The following is a 26,946-nucleotide window of genomic DNA, read 5'->3' on the forward strand; positions in this document are numbered from 1 at the left end:
GTTTAACTACCCTGACAGTTAGGAATTGCAAAGCAGACTGGCAAGATTTACAAAGGGAACTCACAAAACTAACACTTCCTTATTCACTTTCTCAACACCATTCACGATTTTACCGACCTTTATCAGATCCCCCCTTAGTCGTCTGTTTTCCAGTTAAGAATTATTTAACTGCTTTGGATTTAACGATCTTGAATTATTTTGTATCAGCTGCAAACTCTGCCACATCACTGTTAAGACCTTTCTTCCAGATTGTTTCTGAATATGTTGAACAGCACTGGTCCCAAAACAGATCGCTGGGGGGACACTACTCTATACCTCCCTCCATTCTGACAACTGACCGTTTATTCCTATTATTTGTTTCTTGTCTTTTAACCAGTTACTGATCCATGATCTTCTTATCCCATGACTGCTTACTTTGCCTGGGCTTTTGGTGAGGGACCTTGCCAAAGACTCTCTTAAAGTTCAAGTACACTATATTCACTGGAGCACCCTTGTCCACATGTTTGTTGATCCCCTCAAAGAATTCTGATACATGTGTGAGGCATGATTTCTCTTTACAAAAGCTGTGTTGACTCTTCTCCAAGAAATCATGTTCATCTATGTGTTTGATAATTATGTTCTTTACAACAGTGTCAATCAATTTGCCTTGTACTGAAGTTAGGCTTATCAGCCTGTAATTGCCAGGATTGCATCTAGAGTCCTTCTAATAAATTCACCTTACATTAGCTATCCTCCAGCCATCTGGTACAGAAGCTGATTTAAGTGATAGGTTACATACCACAATTAGTAGTTCTGCGATTTCGTATTTGAGTTCCTTCAGAACCCTTGGGTGAATACCATCTGGTCTTGGTGATTTATTGCTGCTTAATTTATCAATTCGTTCTAAAACCTCCTCTACTGACACCTCAGTATGGGACAGTTCCTCAGATTTGTCACCTGAAAAGAATGTCTCAGGTGTGGGAATCTCCCTCACATCCTCTACAGAAAAGACTGATGCAAAGAATTATTTAGCTTCTCCACAATGGCCTTGTGTTTCTTGAGTGCTCCTTCAGCAACTCAATCATCCAGTGGCCCCACTGATTGTTTGGCAGGCTTTCTGCTTCTGCTGTGCTTAAAAAATCCTTTCATTGCATAGAAGAGTCAGTGATTAGCATTTATCTTTACTGTGTGTGAGTGCACATATGCTGTGCCTGAATTCGGGATAAATTAATGTCAGACTATGCCAGTACATCTAATCCTTAACTGCACAAACAACCTTCATTTGTTTAAAGTCAATGAAAGAACAAAAGTAGCATGATCATCTCTGTGATTATGTGCTGTTAACTGGTTCAAGTAAGACTTGATTTTTACCACCATGATTTACTATCTATACTATTTGAAAACCACTATATTATTATTCATTCTCGGTGTAGAACCAAGTAATGGGCTATGTTCTCTACAAACAAGTAGGAAGACAGTGTCCATATCTGAATAGCCTAAAATCTAAGACGACAACAGACAGAAGAGGAGGATGAGGGGAAGGCGAACTCTTGAAAAGCAATGTAGCTGAAGGATGTTAAACATGCATCTTGGTTCATTATTTCGATATATTTTGTTTATCATTTTGTATATGTTAAGAGAGTGGAGATGGATGGAGTGAAGAAGTGTGTTTTCAGGAAGGATGGAGGAATTTTGGATTGGGTTTGAGAGGAAGTTCCAGGTGTGTGGAGCAGCAGAGGAGGAGGTCCAGAGAAGGATAGAGGAATTTAGGAGCTGCTATACTGGATTACAACTGTGGTCTATCCTTTCTCTGATAATGGCCAGTACGGGACACTTCAGAGGAAGATGCAAGAATTTTGAAGTGGGCAATTATGGAATAACTTGTCCAGAAAGGACATTTCTTCCTTATCCTTCAGTTACAGGATGGCTCATGCCCTGAAGCATGACGATTTCTATCCCTTCCACACTTTTGATTCTTGCTTTTTTCTAAATCCTATTAGTTGTAACTGCAAATGGATTCAATGGTGTAGTTAGTTGGGTGGCTTGAGAAGAGTGAAGGGGGTGAAGACAGTGGAAAGAAACACCAGAGTGGTAGAAGATGCAGCCATGTTGTATAGGACCTTCAGTGCATGGAGCTGAAATTTGATCCAGGGATCTGAAGAGCAATTGGTCATGATCAGAGATGCAGAAAAGAGTTATGATTTAGGGCACATTATTTTGGACAGTTTGAAGAGGGTAAGAAAGGTGTGCAAGAGGCCATAGAGGAAGCGGCTGCAGTACTCAAGGTGAGATATAATAAGGATCCAGAGAGGGCTTTGGTAATGACAGCAATGGGTGTATTTTGCTGATGTTCTACTGAAAGCAACAGAATTTTGTGACATTACAAACGTGAGAGGAGAATGTGAAGATCCAGTGACAGAACACAGGATAGTTTACACGATGAAGAATTTATGATGAAACATGTTTATAACACAACATCAGTTCTTTTGACCCTCAGCTATGGTCTTGTAACTGTGGCAATGTTAAAGGCGGCATGCTACACACTGGTCCAAATCTTCAATTCAGTGTAGAGTCCAAGCAAATGGGTTATATGCTCAGGAGTTCTTCAAGGGCTACAGCTTCATTGAAGAGGTGAAGTGGAGGAGCCATCGCAATGTCTGCACTCTTCACCTGTGCGAAGGGAATGGCTGCTGTATCTCTCATTACAACCCCAAATCCCTGGTGTGGTAGCTTCACACAGGTCCTACCTTACCCTGCCCAGTGGAAATGAACCAGTTCTGCTGCAAGTAGGGTCCTCCATTTGAGAGGAAATGAGGATCGATACTGTACATTTTGCCTTTGAAGGGACTATATCCGAGTAGCAGTACACAATACACTTTTGGAAACAACTGTATGTAGAAATAACCTCATCTTGCTGTCTACAAATCCCTGATAAAGCTAACACATGGAGAAAAACCAAATGACCTTTGTGAAAAGGTCAAAATAATTTATTCCAGCTCCAAATAGGTGACACTGATCTTTGCGTTTTCATTTAAATTTTAAATAACGTAAGTTGAGAACCCATCACCAAAAAGACCCTGAGTGCTGTATATAGACATAAATCCTTGAACTGAAAAAAATAATTGAATCATTTAATTTAGTTTAATCATCCTTGGCACATCAACAGGTCCACAGCAGCTATACTTGGCCCCTGGCCTTTTGTACAAAAAGCTAAATGGAAATAGGGAAAATGGTAATGTTTATGCTCACCCAAACAGAAGGGAATGAGCTCTGGAAAGAGGTATAAGATGGTAGATCAGGCCCTTCTATTCACCCTTACTTATAATATAAGAACAAGGGGAGAGTCAATGAAACTGAAAGTCAGAAAACTTACAACTACTAAAAGGACACACTTTTTTCACAAAACACATAAGTAATCTGTGGAAATCATTATCATAAGATGTTACTGGGGCCAAAAGCTTAGCAGGATTACAAAAAAGAGTGAATGCTTATATGATAATGAAAATAGCTGGAATTATAAGAGTAAGGAGTTTAAAAATGAAAGGAAATAAACTAAGTGTTTTATAAAGGATATAAACCCTTATGATTGAATGGGTATTTTAAAGAATCTTTCCCAAAGGGGCATATTGTTCCATGAAAGTCTATTGCGGGGTTTTCTGACCCTTCCTCTGAAGTATGAGCATCTGGTATTGGCCACTGTCAGAGTCCATAGGATATTGGACTAGATGGACCGCTGTTTGGTTTGGGTATGGCAATTTGTATGTTTTTATGATGCAGAGATGTGTATCCTTAGGAAGTGACTTAACAGGCAAGGTCCTTCATCAAGTCTGGCCCTGGCAGGATTTTGGATGTCAAGCTAGGCCAAATCAGTTGATGTTGAGCTTCAGGAGATGAGTCAACTAGTAACTGCCTGAATGAGAAAGAAACTTCACTGATCTACCCCTTTCTCAGTTCAGCTACTGGAGCTGTGCTCTGCATTTTTAGGAAGTGAGGAAACTGCCTATGAATTGAAAAGTAATAGATTTTCACTCATGAGACTTTAATAAATCCAAGAATGAAAATTTCCATCCTAAATAGTTTATTGTGCTTGCTTTTGCTTCAAGTTTCCAAAGGGTAGTTTTACTACTCCATTTAATAATTTTATTTAAAATGAATGTTTACACTTAGCTGTATACAGACATTGTTTAAATATGCACTTACCCTATGGACAACGCTTTCAGATTATGAACCAAAATATGTGCAGTACAATGCAGGCATTCTTAAATCAAGCACTACAGTATGCAGGCTGTGTTCCTGGGGTAAATTGCAAAGGATGAATAGAGTGTAGGGTGACCAGATGTCCCGATTTTATAGGGATAGTCCTGATTTTGGGGGCTTTATCTTATACAGGCACCTATTACGCCCCACCCCCATCCCAATTTTTTACACTTGCTATCTGGTCACCCTAGCAGAGTCGCAGCTTGTCTTATACTTACGAAGATACCCCAAACATAGTGATGACATGGCAAATTGTGAGGCTAATCAGTCTTCACAGATATTAGAGATTGACAAGATCTAATAGATCACCCAATCTATTGCCAAACCAATGCAGGACTGTTCCATGAAGTATATTCTATAGTTGCTTTTTCAGTCTACTTTTAATATTTTAAAATACTACCACTTCCCTTGGGAAACAATCCATTGGAAGGAAGGAATTCAACTCCTCTACCACAGCACTGACAAACAACTTTGTATTGAAAATAGGAATTTTCCACTTAATGTCCAATCTTCAAAGACACTGAAAGGGGTTTTTAGGTACTTCATACCCTGCTTACAATCAATTGTTATTTTAGAGTTTGGGCTGAATGTACTCATCAGAACTGATTGGGATCTGGGTTTACTTACCAATATAAGCAGCTCCATCAGTCACCATATATTTATTCCGGTTTAATTTGGGAAGGGAAGTATTCTTTTGTTCTTTGAGAAAGCAAGCATTCTCCTCTTCAAGATCAAAAAATTTCTGCAGTCAAGAAAAAAGACAATCAGGTTAATGAAAGTTCCTGTCCACAACGTTGCCGAAAAAGAAACAGAAAAATTACAACCCACCCCCTATTTTAAACTGAGAATGAGTTAGTATTATACACAAACTAACTTCAGTTTATAGGATATTGTTTCTTTCTTATAAAACTCTACACTGTATTTTATACACAAACTGTTGTTCTCGATACTACATATATCTTGGTAGCCAGTAGAAAAATTAACATATACTAAATGTGTGGCTATGGTATAATAGCAGCAATGCAATGGCATGTAAAAAAGGCAATACAATGAACACAAAATCCATCCTTTTCTACAAGATGAGAGCCAGAAATGTCTTTAATTCTCATTTCCTCATTCATCAAGGGGCACTGGAATCTGAAATCAGCCTCAGGATACAAGTTGTCAGGCATGCCAATAAACTGAATTAATATTTTTATCTTATATGTTTCATAGCTTATAACAGGCAATGTGCCCATCTCAGTAACTTCTTAAGATTAAGTCTGTAATTTGCAGAGGTCAAACTTTCCATATAACAAGAAAAAAAACCCATTAATTGTACAATAAAGGGAGAATGTCTGAAAGGGTTAGTTTTATGGAAGTACCACAAGCGCTTTCTATTTTAATCTAGCTGAATATCAAACATAATGAAATCTGCAATACTATATTGGATATATTATTTGTGTTTCAGAAAGTAAAACTGGCCCAAAACTCCAAAAGCAGCCCAAGGGAAAAGGACCATTACACACAGGAAATAACTCCTGTTTGGGCTGGAAACATTCAGTTCACAAAGAGATAATAGCAGCTTTTTCTATAAATGCTGACTCACAAAGTCCCACAGATAAAGGTAATTTACAGTGACATGGCATCCCCAGTTTTCCTGGGAACTGCACTAAATACTGTACACAGAAAGACATGTTCCTCACCCCAAAGAAAAGATGCAACAAGATAGGTGTACTAAACAACTGGAAGTGACCAGAAGTAACAGTGATAGACACACATGATCATATAGACTTGTTATGCCACATCAGTTATTTTTTAAACTGTAGCAAATAAATCAAACTAGTATCAATAATCCCTACATTCCACTTACCTAACCATTAACAGCTGGTAAATTTTATCTATCCACGGTCTTAGATGACTCATCAGTATAACATCTAGACATCCCACTAGCATGAATGCATTTTATCCTTCAAACATATCTACAAGGTATCATCATCCCTATTTTACAGATGGAGAACTCAGGCATAGGGCAGATTAAACAATTTATACAAAGTCACAGACTTCCTGTGTGGTCTGTAGCCAAACTCATCCTCAAAGTTGGGTTTCCCAAAGTCTAGCCCACTGCTCTGTCCACTACACTATCCTTCCTACTATCCTCTTGTCATAAACAGACAGTTAAGGGTTAATTCCTCTTTTACCTCTGAAGCAGAAGTAGGCAACCTATGGCATGCATGCCAAAGGCGGCACACAAGCTGATTTTCTGTGGCACTCATACTGCCCAGGTCCTGGCCACTGGTCCGAGGGGCTCTGCATTTTAATTTAATTTTAAATGAAGCTTCTTAAACATTTTAAAAACCTTATTTACTTTATATACAACAATAATTTAGTTATATATTATAAAAAACTTAGAGAAAGAGACTTTCTAAAAATGTTAAAATGTATTACCGGCACGCGAAACCTTAAATTAGAGTGAATAAATGAAGACTCGGCACACCACTTCTGAAAGCTTGCTGACCTCTGCTCTAAAGGGTTAAGAAGCTCACATAACCTAGCTGACACCTGACCAGAAGGACCAATAAGAAGACAAGATACTTTCAAAGAGGGAGGAAGGAAAATGTCTTTTGTCTCTTCGTTGTGTGCTTTTGCCAGAATCAGAGATCCAGAAAACAACCATCTAACCCTTGTTTAAATTAGTGAGTATTTAGATAAGAATGTGGTAGATTTCTTTATTTTTCATGCTGTCATTTCTTTTGCAAACAGAGGGAGAATCAAATTGGGTTTTTGTGTAACTTTAAGGTTTTGCCCAGAGGGAAATCCTCCATGTTTTGAATCTGTTGTCTGTGAGACCATCCTGTTTTCTAATCTCACAGAGGTATTCCTTTCACCCTTTTCCTTTAATTCAAAGTCTTCTTTTAAGAACCTGATTGATTTTTCCTTGTTTTAAGATCCATGGATTTTGGATCTGGGCTCACCATGAATTGGTGGGGGGAATTTTCTTGAGTCTACCCAGGAAAAAGGGTATAGAGATTTGGGGGAGGGAAATTAGTCAAATCCTGCCAGGAAAGGGGGGATACGGACTGGGGAAAATTGGGGAAAGGCAGAGTTCCCAAATAGCTCTTCCTCAAACATTTTTTAAAAACAGTTGGTGGTGGCAGTGACTGTTTTGCCTAAGCTGGTAAAAATCAGCTAAGTGGTTATTCATGCTGGTCCCCACATCTGTACCCTAAAGTTCAGAGTAGGGGGAACACCTTGACACCCCTATAAGCCTCATGGTAGAAACAGGCTTTCCAAGAAGGCTCTGAAAGAGGTCAGAGAATTAATTTTGTGGAAAAGTTAAGTTATATTTACTCAACTTTAGTAACTAAAATAACATTTTATTTTTATACATAGTACTGCAGAGCCAGCACCAAAGTGTGAGAATGAACTGGATTCTATTCTGGCTAATGTTCTAATAGAATCATTAAGTTGCAATTGCATGGTCCAGTTCTGCTCTCATTTGCAGCTATTCAGTAATACTATTGTCAATGACCTTGCAGAGGTACATATAACTCAGAACAGAAACTGGCCTGCAGAATCTTTATTCCTTGTGATGACCCTGAGAAGGGGAGTGCCCAATTTGACTGTCAAAATTCAGATCTAGAATAAGAATCCTTTTTACTTGTAAACTAGCAAAATATATGGCTCCCATGAAGACTTTACAGGACCTGATCCAAAGCCCACTGAAATCAATGGGTGTCTTTCCACTGACATTATTGAGTTTGGGATCAGGCCCATAGAAGGACGAGCTCATTTTACATTAGTCTGGATGTAAAATATTGTATCTAGAATAGTTAAAACCACTTTCATGGAAATCTTTTTCTTAGGGTAACAAATACTGCAAAATTTATTATGCAAACTGTAATGTCAATATCTCTAGTACATTAAAAACTGCAAGAACACATACTCAAATAGATAGACTTGGCTTCAACGAATATGTAGCTTTGGATAAGAGGCAGACAGATCCAGACTAACACGGCTACCCCTCTGATAGCTATTTTTAACCCACTCTGCCAAGAATTTTTCTATTTCCCTCCCTCCCACCAGTTGCAAAATGTTCTTGGTTACATCTGTATGTCTTCCTTTGTGCTTCATAAAAAAAAGAAAGTGAAGGGGATTTTGTACTGAATTTGTTTACTGTACATACTGAGTGACTTGAGCCAAAATTACACACGCAGCTATTAATCAACATGGTACGTCATGCCAAAAATATGCACTCACTTCTGAATACACAGTATCAGGAACAGCTGGATGTACCCCAGTGATAAGCGGATGGCCATGAATACTTTCATGGAAAGAAGGAAAGAGAATCAAGCAGCAAAACAGGTCATTTGAACTAAGGTTGCTGCTCTGTAGTTTTTATATGTGTGCTACATTCATACAAAGAACCATCCCTCCATAGGTTACAAATGGAATCAGTCTGTGTAGAGTCATCAAGTCAGAGTTTAAGGACAGAATGGGTCACCAGCACCACAAGACACCCACACACTAAACCCAACAACTGACATTAGACCAAAGTAGTACAGTCCTCAGGAGACTAAACTATTTATGTGCCACAGGGAGAAAATAGAAAGGACAGAGGTGCACAATGCTCGAGACTCCCACAAAGACAAGGAAATGAGTGGGATGTAGTCAGGTAATCGTGGCAAGTGACCCTCACCCACACACTGCAGAAGGCGGCAACCTCTCCCGCCCCCAAAGTTCACTGCCAATCTGTTCTGGGGGGAAATTCCTTCTGAACCCGATATTTGGCTATCAGTTAGACCCTGAGCATATGGGCAAGCACCAATCAGCTAAGCATCTGATAGAGAGAATGCTTGGTGCCACCTCAGAGCTAACAGCCAGATTAAGATCCCTAGAAGTCACAATAGATTTCACCAGAAGATATAGATGAAGAAAATATTTGAATGCTTCAAATAATGAACACAAAGTCCTCTGCATTGTAAAGGATGTTGCAACTAGCTGCCAGATGAATCTTTAAAGATGATACCTGAAGCCAGAATCTGACCAGCTATAGCAGATACTTCAACAATATTTGTATCGAGCAAGGTTCTAGAAATTACCTGCCATACTTCACTGTAGTATGAAGTGTAGTTGTAGCTGTGTCGGTCCCAGGATATTAGAGAAACAAGGCGGGTGAAGAAATATCTTTTACTGGATCAAAGAGAGATGAGAGAGACAAGCTTTTGAGCCACACATGTCCGAGAAAGAAGATGGTCAAATAAAAGATATTACTTCACCCATCATGTCTCTCTAATACTTAAATATGTCAATAATAAAGCAGTATCCAATATCTTTGGTTCTGTCTTTGGAGTCTTTTAGGCAGATAGCTTCGGGGACCAAACCTTAATTTCTTCAGACCAAGAAAGTGGTCAACTAACGTTAACTGTAGAGGTATACATGTCGTAAAAGGACTGAGAGGCAGGGTTAGAGTGATACACTCTATGGGGCCAATTCACACTCTGACCAGAGGACCATGATTTGGTTCTGAACTGTTCTAAGATATTCTGAAGAGGAACCCACGAGAGAATTCCTTCTCAACCTCAAATGGTAAGGAAGCAGAGATGATGGTTAGAAAGTTTCAGCAATCTTTGAGGGGCAGGCAAGGTCATTTTGGGATGAGATCATTGAGATGGGAGTACTCCCAGGCCAAGAGAATAAAGGAGGGTTTGATGTTGAGACAGTCTATCCTGGTGGAAACAGAGTTGATACTGAGGAACTTGTGTCTGTACTATACTGTCTTTACTTCACCACCTCCAGAGGAGGAGAAGCTCATCTTCGGAGTCCATAGGCTGATGGAACGCTTTGAGCTTTGGGTTAAAAAACAAAACATGCCCATACTCCCCCCCCCCAAAAAAAAACACAACCCCCCCCAAAAAAAACAGGCTTGGGTTTTTATTTGCACAACAAAGGAGGAGCTGAGTAGAGAGGAGCCATAATGAGTCTTTAACTGATACAACCTTGGCCCAAGACAGCGCATTTATCAACGTATATAGCTATATCCTGTGTTAACGCCTTTTAATACTTCTAAGGTCTACACATCCCATTATGTGAACACAAGTGCTATTGTAAAGACGATTTCATGAAGAAAAGCTAATGGATATTTTATCTTCCCAAATAAGATCTAAATGCCAGGTAATTTTGTTTTGCTTTTTATTTCCTTGCATAATTATGTTACTTAAGGTAAAATTATCTGGCCCCTTATCACATGTAAATTGTGGGCTCTTCCTGAGATCAGCCATCAAGGTAATATCTTAATGCCAAGTTACTAATATATTTTCAGCCCAATGTCCAGACTGCCTAATACAAATTTTGTCCAATTCAGCCAACTTGTGTAGCATCACAGGCAGGGCTGGAAACTGCGAACGCAGCAGGGCAAATATAGATGTCTTGAAAATGTAATGTGTACTTCAAGCAAAGCAGATAACTCATTAACTCTTTGACATGCTGGCTATTGTTCGCAGACTCTCTCTCCTCTCACAAAAGCAGTAATGCAACTGGAACTTTGTTACTGAAACAAGTCAGTTGTCCAAAGGCATTCAGTACCACACAATAAACCCTCCAGTGTACACCTTCAGTGAAAGCACTGCATTAGTAATGCTCTATTTGGGGCTGAGGAGGCATTTCTCCTTTAAAGGCCTGTCATAAACAGATAAGAAAAGTTAATAGCACAGAAGTACTTTATATCTCTTTGACTGTAAAGGGTTAACAAATTCAGTAAGCCTGGCTGTCACCTGACCAGAGGACCAATCAGAGGACAGGATACTTTCAAATCTTGAGGGAGGGAAGTTTTTGTGCTATGCTGTTAATTTTGGTTGTTGTTCACTCTGGGGGCTCAGAGGGATCAGACGTGCAACCAGGTTTCTCTCCAATCTCCCTGATACAGGTTCTTATAGATCCAGAATAGTGAGTATGAGGTAGATAAAGCGAGTTAGGCTTATGTTTGTTTTCTTTATTTGCAAATGTGTATTTGGTTGGAAGAAGTTCAAATGTGTATTTGGCTGAAAGGAGTTCAAATTGGTATTTTGCTGAAAAGATTTTAATTTGTACTTGAATACTTAGGTGGGAGAGTATTCCCAGTGTCTATAGCTGAAAGACCCTGTACCTATTCCATTTTTTTAAAATTTACAAAGGTAATTTTTACTGTTTTTTCTTTCTTTAATTAAAAGCTTTTCTTGTTTAAGAACCTAATTGTTTTTTTTATTCTGGTGAGACCCCAGGGGACTGGGTCTGGATTCACCAGGGAATTGGTGGGGAGAAAGGAGGGAAGAGGGAGAGAGAGGCTGATTTCTCTCTGTGCCAGGATTACTTTCTCTCAGGAAGAGTCTGGGAGGGGGAAAGAGAAGGAGGGGGGAAGGTGCATTTTCCTCTCTGTTTTGTGATTCAAGGCGTTTGAATCACATAGTGATCTTCCAGGGTAACCCAGGAAGGGGAAGCCTGGGAGAGGCAACAGTCAGGGAAAGGGTTTACTTTCCTTGTGTTAAGATCCAGAGGGTCTGGGTCTTGGGGGTCCCCGGGCAAGGTTTTGTGGGGACCAGAGTATACCAGGCACTGGAATTCCTGGTTGGTGGCAGCGCTACAGGTTCTAAGCTGATAATTGAGCTTAGAGGAATTCATGCTGGTACCCCATCTTTTGGACGCTAAGGTTCAGAGTGGGGAATTGTACCATAACAAGGCCTATTGCAAGAGTTTATAGCTTTAAAAATAAAAATGTTGTCACCTGAGATTAAATCTCCTCATTGTTGCTCATCCAAAAGGTGAATTTTTGTCTACATTTGGGAAAATTATATTTGACCATTTCTGAGTTACTTGGGGATGAGGAAAAGGTTTTATTATGTTTCACTCTGTTAGACAATTAACATGGGCCAGATCCATGAAGGGACTTGGATGTGAAAATACATTTTTCTGGGCACCTTTCCACAGAGTGGAATCTACAGCCCAAGTTAGGTGCCTAGGCTCCCTCTACGACGCATGTGGAAAGCTCAATGTCTAAGGATTGGATCCACAAAATCTAACATGCTGAGCAGGGAGCTGCTTAAGCTAGATAGCAGGAAATAGTGAAAAGAGGGATGTGACCTAAATCCATATCTCTCAAGGAGACTTAGGCTTTCTTTACACTACCGCTTTTTAACAGTAAAACTTTCGTCAGTCAGGAATGGGGAAAAATGAAACCCTTGAGTGACATAAGTTTCACCGGCAAAATCGTTGGTGAGGACAGCGCTATGTTGGCAGGAGAGGCTCAACCCAAATGTATGGAAGATGGCAAGGGAAGCTGGCATTTCTACGGGGGGCAGAGTTAAGGTAGTATGGTTACCTTAACTATAAATTTCCATATGTGCACAGATTATAAGGCCAGAAGGAATCACTATGATCATCTAGTCTACTTTGGTTTTCTTTTAGATGCAACTTCACTCTGAATTTTCTGGGTTTCTAACTTCTGTTCACTGTTAAACTCTAATATTCTTGAAAGGTAACGTACACATCACAACACTGATAATTCAGGCTGTAGGCTCACCCAGTAAGTTTTTTACTGGGATTTAGTTTGGGTTTAAATACCTTCATTCCTTTGTATAGAATTTGTACTCCGGGGTATCAGTGTGTCATATCAGACTGAGACAGGGAAACTAATCAAAATAAAACCACTACGAAACTGAACCTTTACCTAAAATTGACACTGAGTGGAAACCAATTTTTTTCCAGAGTTCAAGTTTAACTGTTCTTCTCCTGCTTTTTTATTTAACATTTTTCTACAATGTTACCCTTTCTGATTCTGGCTAGAACCAAAAATGTACAAAAACAATAAGCAAGCAAGCATTATTTAAGGAAATATAAGCTCAAATAGCTTTGGCCGAGCTTTAGGTTGTTAATCACAGCAAAACAACCTCTGTAGGTTAGTCTGTCATTAGTTAAAATTCAGTAACAGCCCAATATGCAAAAGTTTTTTGATGGACAGCATAAAACTAATTGGAAGTTCTTATCCCATCTCTGTAACTGGATTTAAATCTGGGGGTTGTAATTATTGTGTTGAAAGTTACATTACCACATGTGTTTCAGACTGAAAATCGTCTGTATTCAATATGTTTCAGATAGTATATCTCCAGGAACAAGAAACCAACAATATACAAGGAGCGTATCACAGAAAACTACCCTTGCTTGTTGTGTTCATAATTTTATCTTACTATACAAGTATCATTCAGTGTGTGAAACAAAAAATGTGCAGTGTTAATACTGGTGTTCTGCAATTATCACTTAGTTTTCCTTTGGTTGTTACAGCAAGTCCTCCTTAGGCAAAGAGTCTAAGGCTCTATTAGTATTTCTAAGAAAGAGAGGAAATATACCAGCACAGGAATTATACTAATTAACAAACACTGTACACTATTCTGTGCTCTAATTGTTCAGAAAAAAATTACCTACATTTTCCCTCAAGTACTTAGTGGCTGAGAACTGGAAAGGACAACATTTAAAAGAATTGTATTAATAAGATTCCGCAACATTTCTGATACTAATTGCATGTGTAATAGTCTCATAGACCTGGAGGCTGTTAACTAACATTAACTCCTAGGAACTTCTACTCTCGCAATGGTTCAACCTTTTTCTTAACTTTGCTACTATAGGGGAGGGTTGCTGTGACAGCAGGGTGTGGCTCAATAATGGAATTATTATGCTATTTAGTTTTAAAAGACTTTTTGAGGAGAGGAGTAGCAATTGCATGTCCCGGGGAAGAAATGTATTCAGGTGGGACTGGAAGGAAGAGGATGGAGGCAATGCAGATTGGGATGGGAATTGCAGCCTGAACCGATCTTGGAGAACTTTATTTTACTTTTCTCTTTAGTTTTTATTTTATTTACATTATTTGGGAGCTTTACCTGAGGAATGGAAGAAGAGGATGGAACTAGAGCAAGGAATGGAAAAAACTTCAGTTGTGGAAAGTTAAGGATGGACATAAAAAAGAGACTGGAGGAAGACTGATGCCATAAAGGCAGGAAGGCTCTGCCTCAGACAGGTGAGTTGGGTCTATGTAATTCACACAGGTGCCATATGAACAGCATACCAAACCCGTCATGGAACTGAATACTGTCCTTATGCCAAAAAGCCAAAGCTCTCATTTGCTCCAACTTCCTTCTGCAGGTTTAAAACTCAGGGGTAACTTGTCCCTATGGTTTAACGGGAATTCAAAATAATGGGAGCTGGGCTAACTGTGCCCAAACATATCAAGCCTGACATTGGTATATTCAGACCTCACAGGGAAAATGGATCTAGTATTGGTTGGCTTTATTTACTGAGTGCAAAAGAACATACATTCAGTGATGTATGTAACCAGGCTTCCAAAGCAGCTGTTAGTCTAATTAACAATAACCATTTAATGTGAATTACTGAAAAAAAAAATCAGAACCTCAGCAGATGATTTTTCTCAAATGGGATGGGTGCTTCAGAGAGGACTGTTTTTTTACTTCCAGTATCTTTCACTGAATTTCATAAATACCTTAATTAATGGACAACTATGTCAAATTTAATGCAACATCCATCATAACTCTACCCGTTCCTATGAAATGCGGCACATGTGGTCTTAAATACTTCTTTATATACTGCATCTGCAATGTGGCCAAGTAATAATTGTTCTGCGTTCATAACTTTGAATGAACTGCATAATGTCCACGTAAAATCTGCATTTATTTTATTTACTGTGATAAAGAAGAAGAAGGTGCTAGTGTATTAGACAGTCAGATCACATTATTCTACAATCAGATAAGCAGTCCAGTGATGGAACATTCTCTTCAATTTAAACAAGACATAAAACTGTGACTCATTTGGTTACGTTTCTCCAGAAGAGACCAGATTTAGTGTTCAGGACTGGGAGCCAGGATTTCCTGAATCCTAACCCTGGCTGTGACACATGGAGTCATGGGCCAGTCATTTAACTTTCCTTCCTCAGTTTTGTTATGTATAAAATGGCGATAATACTGATCTACCTCACAGGGGGGTAGTGTTAGGACTAGTCAGTGTTTGTAAAGTGCTCTGAAGATTAAACACACCACACTATGTAAGTGGTAAGTATTACTATCTTCCTCAGTTTGGCTTAGCAGAACAGTGCCACTGTACTAACAAATAACAGAGAGTCCCTGTCCCCAGGAACCTGCATTATATGATTATAGCATATATAAGATACAGTTGTTACCACTGCCATGTGAGATCCAAATTCTGCACAATTGTTACCAAAACTGAAGAGCATTCAGAAATCAATACAGTAAAATGAAAGGAATTGTTACAAAAGAGCACCAAATTCAAACTTGTAAGGGTGTGTAACACATCACTGAAATCCATCTAGTAAATTGGCCACATCAATCATAAATTACAGTGAACACCCTGCAGGGTAATACAAAATATTTCATTTGCAGAAGGGAACTGAATTGGGGTTAATGATGCATTTACCTTTGCGTTCATTAAAGTCTATTGCAGTTAAGAGTTGTGCGTACACCAGGGCTAAATTTGGCCCCAAATTACACATTTCACGTGGTTTTCAATGAACCTTTAAGGTTTCCACAGTAATATAGATGATCTTAATATACTTATCGTTAGTATATTTTTGTGCACTGAAAACATCTTAGACTCATTCTGAACCAATATGGTGTATACTTACAACTTTTAAACTACAGCTGGGAACCTCAGCGCAAATAGCTTTAAGAGATGAAACAAAGTTAAATGTAAGGGGATCTGTGTCTTTTGAGAAACTTATGAGGAGCCGGACTGTAATATTTCGTAACACTAGTGCTTCTCTTATCTTCCCATCCAAATATGGCCAGTACCTGTGGAGAAAGCACACAATACATTCAGGGGGAAAAGCAATCAATTAGATTTTTACCAAGGCAGACCTAGCCTCACTAGGGAAAACTAAACAAAACAGCATTTGTCTGCAGTCTAAGGAATCAAACTGAGGTGGCAGGAAGAGTTGTGCTAGACCCTTGTCACCCTGCTTCGCACAAAACCAACCAATCCTGGGGGCAGTGAGACCCTGTTGGCCTGTGTGAGTGAGTACGCCCGAGCTCTCCCCGGGTGGGTGGTTGCAGAGCTGTCCCTGTGGATGCAAAGATTCATGCAAAATGAACTTCTAGTCCTCCCATGCCCAGTGGAGTGATGCACATCTCATCAACCGTATTAAAGCAGATTCGAACAGGAAGTGCAGCTCTCTCAATTCCAAAGAAAAGAGGGAGCTATCAGAAAGCACTGCTTACCTAAACCAGAGAGAGAGGAAGAACTCTCAGTTTTAAGCAGAAGGAGCTGTCTTACTTCTTACTTTTTAAAGCCCTGATTGTCAGCCTCTTCCGCATTCTGGGACCTCGGGCCTAGGACTATAATAACCTCAAGAAGTTCCTGCCGGGGGTGGAAAAGCAGAGGAAGAAGAGATACCCCAGAGCAGGGTCCCTATATTCTTTGGGTGGGATGGGAGTTTGCTCACATGAGGGCTCTGTCTCTCCCCAACTGTCACTGTCCAGTTGCTGGGGAGACGGTGAATTCTTACCCAAACATGACAGCTGTCTCTGTGGCACTATTCTTACTGTCCTTGGCTCACAGCACTCAGCATGGGTCTAGAGATCCCACTCCTGGACGAGGAGCAGGCCAGAAGTGAGAGAGTCTGGCAAGAAACCCAAGGGAGATGTGCAGCTCCCTTCTACCATCAGTCTAGGGAGATTGCCAAAGGAACTCCTTTAATGGGAGGCTGGGAGGATAATGCCGGTTGGGAAGCTATGGCAATGCCTCAAGTTTAAAGCCAAGCTGCCAGTAAAACTGCAAGGGACCTCTCTGCGTAGATGGTCCTGTGTCTCAAGTGGATCATCCCCTCAAATTCACATGGATCTCTGGATTAATCAGGCTAGGGGGACAGATCAGCTGGTTCCTCTATAGAGCGGGGAAAATCCTTGCCTCCTCCATAACAGAGCAACACTACAATTAAAGTTATAAAAGATTTATTCCATTTTAAACCACTAGTATAGCTTTAGACAGTAACTTTCTCCAAAAACGTTCTTGTGGGTCTCAAATTTCTCACCTCTGGTTTTGGAAGGGTTACACATAACCCATTTTTTTCCCAATTATGCAAGGGTGAAAAAAGGCATAAATATAGATTTTCAAAAGAGCCAGCAGCCAAAAGCTATCATTAAGGAACCTGAATTAAGTGGCCAGATTTCCAAAAGGCTCAGCTCCCAGCACCTGCCTTTGAGAGCAATGGAAACTGCTGGATACTTGGTAGTTCTCAATTTAGCCATTTATTCAGCTCCAACTGGGGGAAGGGGGAACTGAATAATTTTATTAAGATTTGGCTTCAGTTGTAGGTCCTGAGCACTTTTGAAAATCTAGGCCATAAGAACATTGTGCATAAACCTTTTTGACTTTTTTTTGTTATGAGCTAGCTGTAATGTAATATGGCTGGAAGTGCAATCTGTGCTGAGTTTGAAAAGATCTGTTTTTTAAAATAAAATTATGACAGCTTCCATACTGTGTATTAGATCCTTCAATATGTTCTCTCTCTCTTTTACACACACAGACACTGTCTGGTATTCATGCCAATGCCAATAGCCGTTGTAGCTAGGTGCTGAATACAGTAAGATAAGAAACAGAAGTGAGCTCTACTGTTGTTTTCCTGGGTCTCAGTCACTTGTAGATGGTCAGACTAGACACATTCTGATCTCCTTCCAATAGGGAGATCCACAGCTTAGAACCCAGAACTTAGAAATTTCATCTTAGGTCCCAATTCTGCTCCCAGTTAAGTCAATGGTAGAACTCTCATTTATTTCAATGAGAGCAGAATTGGGCCCTAAGAAATTGATCCATAACTATTAACTAAATGCCTGCTATTTATTTTCACCAGCAAGAGCTTTGTCTCATTGCAGCAATGCGCTAATACATTGTGGACACTCACTAACCTTTTAGCATTTGTGTCAAAGACAATAGGGAGGTAATCCATGACAGCTATATAAACAAACTGTTTGGCGTCATCTATAACGTTGTAGATAGCTTCAATATCCAAGACTCTGTCTTTTGGACAAAAGAGTTTGGGAGAATTCTGTGAAGACAAAAAGTCAAATGTTACACTTAAAATAAAAGGAGAGGTGTTTCTTTGTCATCTCAAGGTGAGATTTGCAAATAAAATTACATAAATTAGTGGAGTCAACAGTGTGATACTATTGCAAATAAAGCAAACATGATTCTGGGATGCATTAACAGGTGTGTTGTAAACAAGACACGAGAAGTCATTCTTCCGCTTTACTCTGCGCTGGTTAGGCCTCAACTGGAGTATTGTGTCCAGTTCTGGGCACCGCATTTCAAGAAAGATGTGGAGAAATTAGAGAGGGTCCAGAGAAGAGCAACAAGAATGATTAAAGGTCTTGAGAACATGACCTATGAAGGAAGGCTGAAGGAATTGGGTTTGTTTAGTTTGGAAAAGAGAAGACTGAGAGGGGACATGATAGCAGTTTTCAGGTATCTAAAAGGGTGTCGTCAGGAGGAGGGAGAAAACTTGTTCAGCTTAGCCTCCAATGATAGAAGAAGCAGCAATGGGCTTAAACTGCAGCAAGGGAGATTTAGGTTGGACATTAGGAAAAAGTTCCTAACTGTCAGGGTAGTTAAACGCTGGAATAGATTGCCTAGGGAAGTTGTGGAATCTCCATCTCTGGAGATATTTAAGAGTAGGTTAGATAAATGTCTCTCTGGGATGGTCTAGACAGTATTTGGTCCTGCCATGAGGGCAGGGACTGGACTCTATGACCTCTCGAGGTCCCTTCCAGTCCTAGAGTCTATGAGTCTATGAGAATATTAACCACTGGTATGTTAAACTATACAGCTGTAATTTCAAGGTACAGAAGGGGAATCAGATAATTGCTGTTTGAGCATTACACAGAATTATAGCTGTAGAGGAAGATTTTCAAAGGGGTCAATTGTAAAAAATAGCCGTTGCTATCAAAGTAGCTCTACTTGAAAGGAAGGTGTTACATGACACATCACAGGATTTTGCTTTAAAGATTCATAGTACTGGTTACATTACAAAGTAGTAGATGTATCCAGGCCACAACACTAACAGGGCACATCATTCATAAATATTATGAATTAGTGTTTATGACCTTAACCTATTTACTGTTTCATGCAAGGTAACATATTGCTAAGAAAATCACAGTTGGTGAAAGGTACTGCTTGCTTCTCTGTAAGGATCTGACCTTTAAAACCTCCTCATTCATGTTGTCTACAAATCACTCTCATCAGGCATTGGTTAGACAAGTGGTGAACATGCGAAACTCTTTATTTTGTTACCTCATCTTCCTTCCTTCCCCCACTCTCTTGGTCTGCTTTGTCCACATGTTGCATCTTGACAACTATTCTACTGTGGTCTCTCTGGTATAAAGGCTTTCTTTATTTGTCAGTACAGTAACTAGAAGAATGGGGCCCTGATCCTTGATTGGTGTTCCTAAGTGTTATTTTAATAATAAAAAATACATAGAGTAATTAAGATCATTGGCAGTTCAGAGTATCCATGCTCTCCCAGGATTGAGCCGTGAATTCTCAGAAAAAGCAACTGCATTTTCTTTTGTCTCTCTCAGCCACTCAGGAAGACTGTACCGTTGCTAAGCAACTGTACCATGAGGATTCCTGAATGGAGAACCATTGATTTACTGTGATGTTCAGATCTTACACAGCAAGAAAGACTGGAAGACAAGAATTTTTAAGACAATTAATTTAGATTCAGGAAGCAAGGTAAAAAAATATATATAATTTAGGTGATTCATTTTTATTATCTGAATCTGTTTTCTCAGCATATTGTACACATAATTTGATTTATTCCAAAGATAACAGACTATTCTCTCTCTAGAAATGCTCAGGGGTACAAGTTAACAGCAAAAAGACAAACTAGCTACACAACTCAGAGCTGCTGCAGTCTCTCTTGGAAGCAGTTTGATAACTATTGTTGATCGAGAGGCATTTTGAATACAGGGTAAATTGGCAGAGTAAAGTTAATAGACTTGTCTACCATGTTTATTTTCCACAGGAGAGGGTATAGAAGGGCAAGGGACTTGCTGGCCTTCCTATATACCCATCATTGGCACAGCTGCAGAAAAAACATTATGAAACTAATCACTAACATTCATGTCTTTGCACAGATATGAAATGCAAATTGTCCATTATGACATTTTTAACATGATTACAGGAGAGACATACAAATAAATTGCTAACCAACGGTGGTCATTAAAGATCCCAGGGCATTTATTTTCAGGATTAGGATTGCTGCCCTGGCCAAATTCCAGCTTGGATAACTAGATACTAATAGCAAACTTCTCTGTGCCCTTTCAACTGGCTATAGAATTCTTCTGCAGTTCCTTTCCATGGGTATGTCTATACTACCAGCTGGATTGGCGGGTAGTGTTTGATGCATCGGGGATTGATTTATCATGTCTTATCTGGATGCAATAAATTGATCCGCTAATCGATGCCTGTACTCCACCTCGGCAGGAGGAGTAAGCAGTGTCGATGGGGGAGCCGCGCCAGTCAACTTGCCACCAGGTAAGATGGCCAGGTAAGTCGAACTAAAATATTTCGACTTCAGCTACACAAATAGCATAGCTGAAGTTGTGTATCTTAGTTCAACCCCCCCGCTAGTGTAGCTCAGGCCTTAGACACTTGAGCAATGCTGCCCGGTGTGAGAAATGATATATTGAAAATCCTGTTTTCAAGAAGGGACAAATCTGGTTTTGGAAACTGCATCTTTCTTTCCTTTTCATTCCCACTTCCTGAACAACCTTTTGGTATAGGAAATAAAGCAAACATGAGGAAAAGAAGATTTATCAGGAGAAACTGCAGCACAGTGGATGGGGGAGCAAAGGAAGATGAAGTGGGTGTAGAACTACCCTTCCATGGTTCAAGTCAGAACTAGATGGTAAGTATCAATCAATATCAATTACGGGGCCTCACCGAGCAAACTGAAGCACAATATCCACTATAGGTCTACCCTAGATCCCATTTTCTTCAGTGTATATGAGGCCTTTTGCAGAGGTCATTTGAAAACTGAGGACAGTTAGCTAGTGATATATAATTGCGGTGTAGGCCCTACACATTCAATCTCCAACCAGGAGGAATGCTAGTATGATACAGCGGCTGGGCGCGTTGGAGTGGATTTGCTCCTGGGAGAGGGGAGAGTCACTGGTAGGTTAAGTTTTGCAGTATGAGGATGTGCTCTCTTCTTTCATGCATGCGTTTATCAAAAGGACTTGTTTGGAAATGGTTGGTGTCACTTTCACTCACGACCATGCTAAATGTGGTATGAAAGGTATCTTCTCCCCCACACTCCATTTGCTCAGGCTGCGTCATTCTTCACCCTATGATAACCTCATAATAGCAACACATTCTCTGTGACTACAGGCTCATTACTATATTCTCCTCCAAGAAAAGATTTTACCAAGACTCACCATTTGTTCAGAATGGGGCAGCAGGTCTGCAAATTGGTTTGAACAACTAAAATCATATTATACCCACTCTGCCTTCTGCTTATAAAGTCTCAGACTGACTAACTTGGTGGTGGTGTTTTTTTAAAGTCCTTAATGGGGTAGGCCCTAGCTCTGTTTGAGATCTTCCTTGAGCATCTTCTCAATAGATATATACGGTCACATACCTTTCAGGGATTCAACTATTGCACATTAGGTGGATGGGGAATCATGCCTTTGCTGTGGGGAGTCCAAGAGCTCATTCTAGTCTTCCATCTCAGTCCATTTCTCCCCATTAAAAAACAGCTTTTTAATATGCTGGGCCTTTTTACTTTCTCCTATTCACTTCCCCCCCACACCACCACCATTGGTACTGGGCATTCTCAGCCAGTTTTAGCTGTTTCAATGTTGGAGATGTTAAAATGATCTATAAATAAAAGTTTCTGTTGTTATATAGCACTCTGGATGCATTCATGGGGATGGGGAGAAAGTGCTATGTTAATAAGATGATAATGATAATTAATCAACCAAAAGTCACATTGCAAAAAAATAGATACTGGGCTCTAATTTTAGTAAAAATATAACAGGATTTGGACTAGCTATAATTAAAATATTAGATACAAAATTAATCCATTTAGCTACAAATTCTTTGCTAAGCTGAAACGTACAGGTAATAAGTTAGCCACATGAGGGCTCTCCTGTTCCTTGTTCCTTGACTATAAGAAAAAATATTGAGAATTACAGTACAAGGGAAGAGTAACAATACAAAAGTTAATTTTCAAAGCTCTACATTTATGACAGTGCTCTACATATAGTTAAAATGCCGTGAAAATCAGAGTGAATTTACTATTCTTTGCGTCCACATAATATGAAAAGTGGGAGAAAAAACTATGAATGTCTCCACATTTGGTTACAGATTTTCCCCATAAACAATACACCTATTGAAATGGTTATTTTCTTCCCTGATGAGAAAGTGATCCAGTCTGTCAGCAACCATAGATTTCCCTTGTACTTCTGTCTTGTACAGTCGGTAACTACGGTACTTTCTCTGTAGCTCAGTTTCAGTCACTGCCATGACTCTCAATTTCAACAGCTTATGTTGGTGAATGAAAAGTACTGGTGTGTATATTCTTAAGTTAGGCCACATTGCAGAGAAGCACTTGAGCATGTGCTTAAGTTCCATTATTTCTCAAGCACTTAAGTGCTTTCCTGAATCGGAATACTTCCAGGGTGCTAAAAACCTAAAAGTGGAAAGGTTATACCTGCAGAAGATTGGGTACACAAGAGTGCTGAAGCACATGTAGCGACAACTCTTTCAACAGTGAGCTGCTGTCAGGGAGTAAGCAGCATCATGGTAGCTATTCACATGTTCTGTCAACATGTGTTCTGTCTTTTTTTGAGTGTGAACATGTGATATTTGACATTTATGGTATTAAACACCAGACTAATACAATGTCTCTATTCAGTTATGTAGTAAAGGCAATGTTGTAATAGGAGGTTCAACTGAGGCCAAATTTCTCGGTCCCAATAAAACTCAAATGTTAAATAATATTCCCCTCCCCCTCACTTAAACAGGCAAAGAACAGACATTCTCTTAAGAACTCACCGACACAAAGACTTCTGATTTTGTCTCATTCAGCTGCAGCGTCAGTTTATTTTGTGTATCATACACGCCATACAATCTCTTAGACCAACTTGGAGGCACTTTATTCTTGTATTTTAATGAGCTATACAAGGCAAATATCCTTTGTAAATCTAGGACGAGGCAGCTGCAGTTGTACACAATGACACCAAGCTCTTTCATCTGTGAAATTAAAGTTCATAACATTAACAGGATATTGGCTGACACATGTATCTTTAGAAATATACAGTATGCACATAAAATACATTTTTCATACGTATATGTCTTGGGTCGGCAACCTTTCAGAAGTGGTGTGCCAAGTCTTCATTTATTCACTCTAATTTAAGGTTTCGTGTGCCAGTAATACATTTTAACGTTTCAGAAGGTCTCTTTCTAGAAGTCTATAATATATAACTAAACTATTGTTGCATGTCAAGTAATTAATGTTTTTAAAATGTTCAAGAAGCTTCATTAAAATTAAATTAAAATGCAGAGCCCCCCGGACCAGTGGGCAGGACCTAGGCAGTGTGAGTGCCACTGAAAATCAGCTTGTGCACCACCTTTGGCACGCGTGCTATAGGTTGCCTACCCCTGGTATATCCTGTATCTGTAGAGAAATATACACCAGATAAGAACAGTGGAGAACATTACCAACAATGGTATGTTAAAGGATAATACATAAACTACATGGCTAATACTAAAGTTTTGATTCAGACAAAAAGATGACAGTGTGAAAAAGTTCAATGTATTTTTTTCTGAATTGTGCACCATAACAAAATATAATAAACCACCAAAGAAACGTCTGATGAATGACATCTACTTGTTACAGAAATGCCCTCCAGTCTGAGATTATTTATAAAGGCTATTTCTTGCTTAGGTGTTGCTTTAGAGCTGCTCCTCTTACAGTTTGTTTGATTTTGCTTGTTTACAATAATAGCATTCATGATCTTCATTTCATTTCTGTGGTGGCTGAGAGGAACAACAAAACCTAGCACCCTGATAGAAAACTACAAGAATAAACCTGATGAATGAAAATGTCCATTTCCCAGACCCTATTCTGGAAAAAATCACATACAGGGGGAGCATCAGGCTTCAACATGTTGCACTCCAAAAATAAGTTATTAGTCAGCTTCAACATACAAACATTACTTAATCAAATTGTATAAACAACAAGACTTAGCCAGCTTTTAACTTAATTCAGAAAGAAGTGGAAAATGTCATAATTCTATGAACACACACAAACACAGCACTAGCATTTTAGAATTTAGACTGTATTATAACAGTTCATTTTGTTGGACACAAACAACAACAACCTCTCAGTATGGAGACAGAAATTATTCTAAATTGCAGCATATATTCTAGTCAAATAATCTTTGGCATAATAATTATATCCTGATCCTCTGTGTCTACTTGCCTGTATGTTTGAGATTTCTCCTGCCTTCTGTTTTATCTCAATGTTTTTTTACAATCTGAAATTATATTAGCTGTACATAATTATTTTCTAACCCCACTTTTGTACTGCCAGTGCTGCTTTCTTTTTAACTTCCATTATACTGTACATCAGGACTGTGTGACTTAACCAACTTTTCATGACTACTTCTCGATTCTGTCTCAGTGATACGGTTACAATTTTCCTTCGTCTGTATTCATGGTAATCGCTCTCTCTGTCCTTTATTTTAAGAATACTCTCTTTACTATTCCACTCTGTACCCTCTTCCCATTAATGGCAAGGACATAATTATGTCTTAAGAATACACCTCAATTTGTCAGGCTTGGAGCCATTGTAATGATTTCTCTGGCAGGGAACTGGAAGAGAAAAGTTCTGTTCCTTTCCATCTACCAGCTCAAGGACTCCCCCGACTGCACGGTCTGATAGAATGAACATGATGACGGGTGACAGTGACCAATTTTCTATAAATAGTTTTTGTAGCTTATGTTCTGTAAAATGGAAAAACAGGAAACCATCCAAGTCATTGAGGGTGTGTCTATATTGCAAGTAAAGGTGTGACTGTAGCAGTAGTAGCACAGGTAACAACAACAATGTAGACCTGGCAGCATTGACCTCAGAAAGGGCTAGAAACCAGAGCACATTCGCAGGCACCCCAGAAGGGTTGCTAGCCCATGGTGAAGCCTGTGCTGCCATGTCTATTCTGCTACTGTTACCTATGCTAGCTAGGTTAAAGCTAGCAGAGAAATGGCTACTTGCACTACTATCACAGCCTCACTTGCACTGTAGACATACCCTTGGTGACAAGACAAAAGCTGCTTTGTGATAGAGTGGATCTGCTAATCACTCAATCATTCCAGTGGTAACCAATCAATTTCCAGATTGGAGCTGAACCCTTTCAAGAGTGCATGCTTATCACCTACATTTATTGTTTGTTTTTTTAACATTATTTAAAACTTGATTAGATTTTAGAAGACAATTATGAGCAATCCCTGTTTGCATGCAATCAAGCAGCCAGCCTTCTTCTTTCTTCATCTGCAATCAAAGAATCCTCTCCTGTGACAGAAACATCTTCCTCTACATTGAGTTTATTTTTACAGCTATGTGCAGAATACTCTGTGGTGAGGAAAGGCTGCTCTTTTCCCCATTAATTACAAAGCCCATGATCCTGCAGGCATTTCAGGACATGGGCAGTGAGGATATCTGCCAATGACAGATTTTGCATGAAGATGTATGTTGCCCAATTAAGGGGAAAATACTCCCTTGTTATATTGTGAAGGCTGCTATTGTTATAGACATGACTTTTTAAAAATAGTTTAAGAGGAGGAGTAGAAAGAGAAGGGTTTATATTGAAAGAATAATTATCTGAGGTTTACCCTGTGACTTGCTCTGACTGGAACATGCAGCCAAGCATCATCTTAGAGATTTCTCCTGCCCTAGTAAAATCCTCCAGGGTGACAGCTGATAGGCCGAGCAGTGTTGCTTCATCCAGAGTTTTGGAAGATACTTATATCCTAATGAAAACCCCACTAAAGAACAGACTAAAGAGAACTCACAGCATAAAGAAAAAAAGTCTGAAGGAAGTAAATCTTCTGAAATGAAAACAAGAGTGACTAGTGGTGGGTGTAGCAGGAATCTCTAGGACCCTCCTTGAGTAATCATTTTAATAAAATGGGTTCAAACTCCTGTTTGCTCAAAGAAATGAATGTCCCAGTCATGAAAGCGACGGACACATCTTGCAACGTGTTTATTTCCATTAGCTCCAAGTGTACGGGGAGCTGAATACACTGGGCATCTTCCAGGATAACACCCACAACATTCATTTATTGCACTGAAGAAAACCTTTTAGCAAATTCATATGACCTTTTAGATCCTGGCCTTTCAGAAACATTGTTGTGCATAACTTCCACTATGTTTGAAACTAGATCCCATTGCAAATGGATGACTGAAGCAGAAGCAGAACACCACCACAGCAGGTTAATACAAAAAACAAATGCAAGCTATATAGAGTGTAATACAAGCCATTAGATCATGATAAATCAATTACTAAGGTATATAATGACCTGAGCTCCTCGGCAGCTTGTAAATAAGAAATCATATAATAATAAAAATATTTAAATGCCACTCTAGAACTAAATGGAATTAATCCAGTTTGAAAACACTTG

The 26,946-nt window shown here is 39.4% G+C and overlaps 1 protein-coding gene across 2 annotated transcripts in view; it reads right to left on the minus strand.

The window, feature by feature from the left end:
* Positions 1–26,946, minus strand: part of PLD5 (phospholipase D family member 5) — a 236,907-nt gene that overhangs the window by 3,599 nt on the left and 206,362 nt on the right. For both annotated transcript variants that reach the window (XM_030556987.1, XM_030556988.1), the window contains 4 exons: positions 23,320–23,517; positions 18,171–18,310; positions 15,893–16,058; positions 4,864–4,978 (listed from right to left, as the gene is read on the minus strand). In XM_030556987.1, the coding sequence (XP_030412847.1) occupies positions 4,864–4,978; positions 15,893–16,058; positions 18,171–18,310; positions 23,320–23,517 (619 nt within the window). The remainder of the gene's footprint in view (positions 1–4,863; positions 4,979–15,892; positions 16,059–18,170; positions 18,311–23,319; positions 23,518–26,946) is intronic.

This window comes from Gopherus evgoodei, chromosome 3 (genome assembly GCF_007399415.2).
Source record: "Gopherus evgoodei ecotype Sinaloan lineage chromosome 3, rGopEvg1_v1.p, whole genome shotgun sequence".
NCBI classification, from domain to species: domain Eukaryota; kingdom Metazoa; phylum Chordata; order Testudines; family Testudinidae; genus Gopherus; species Gopherus evgoodei.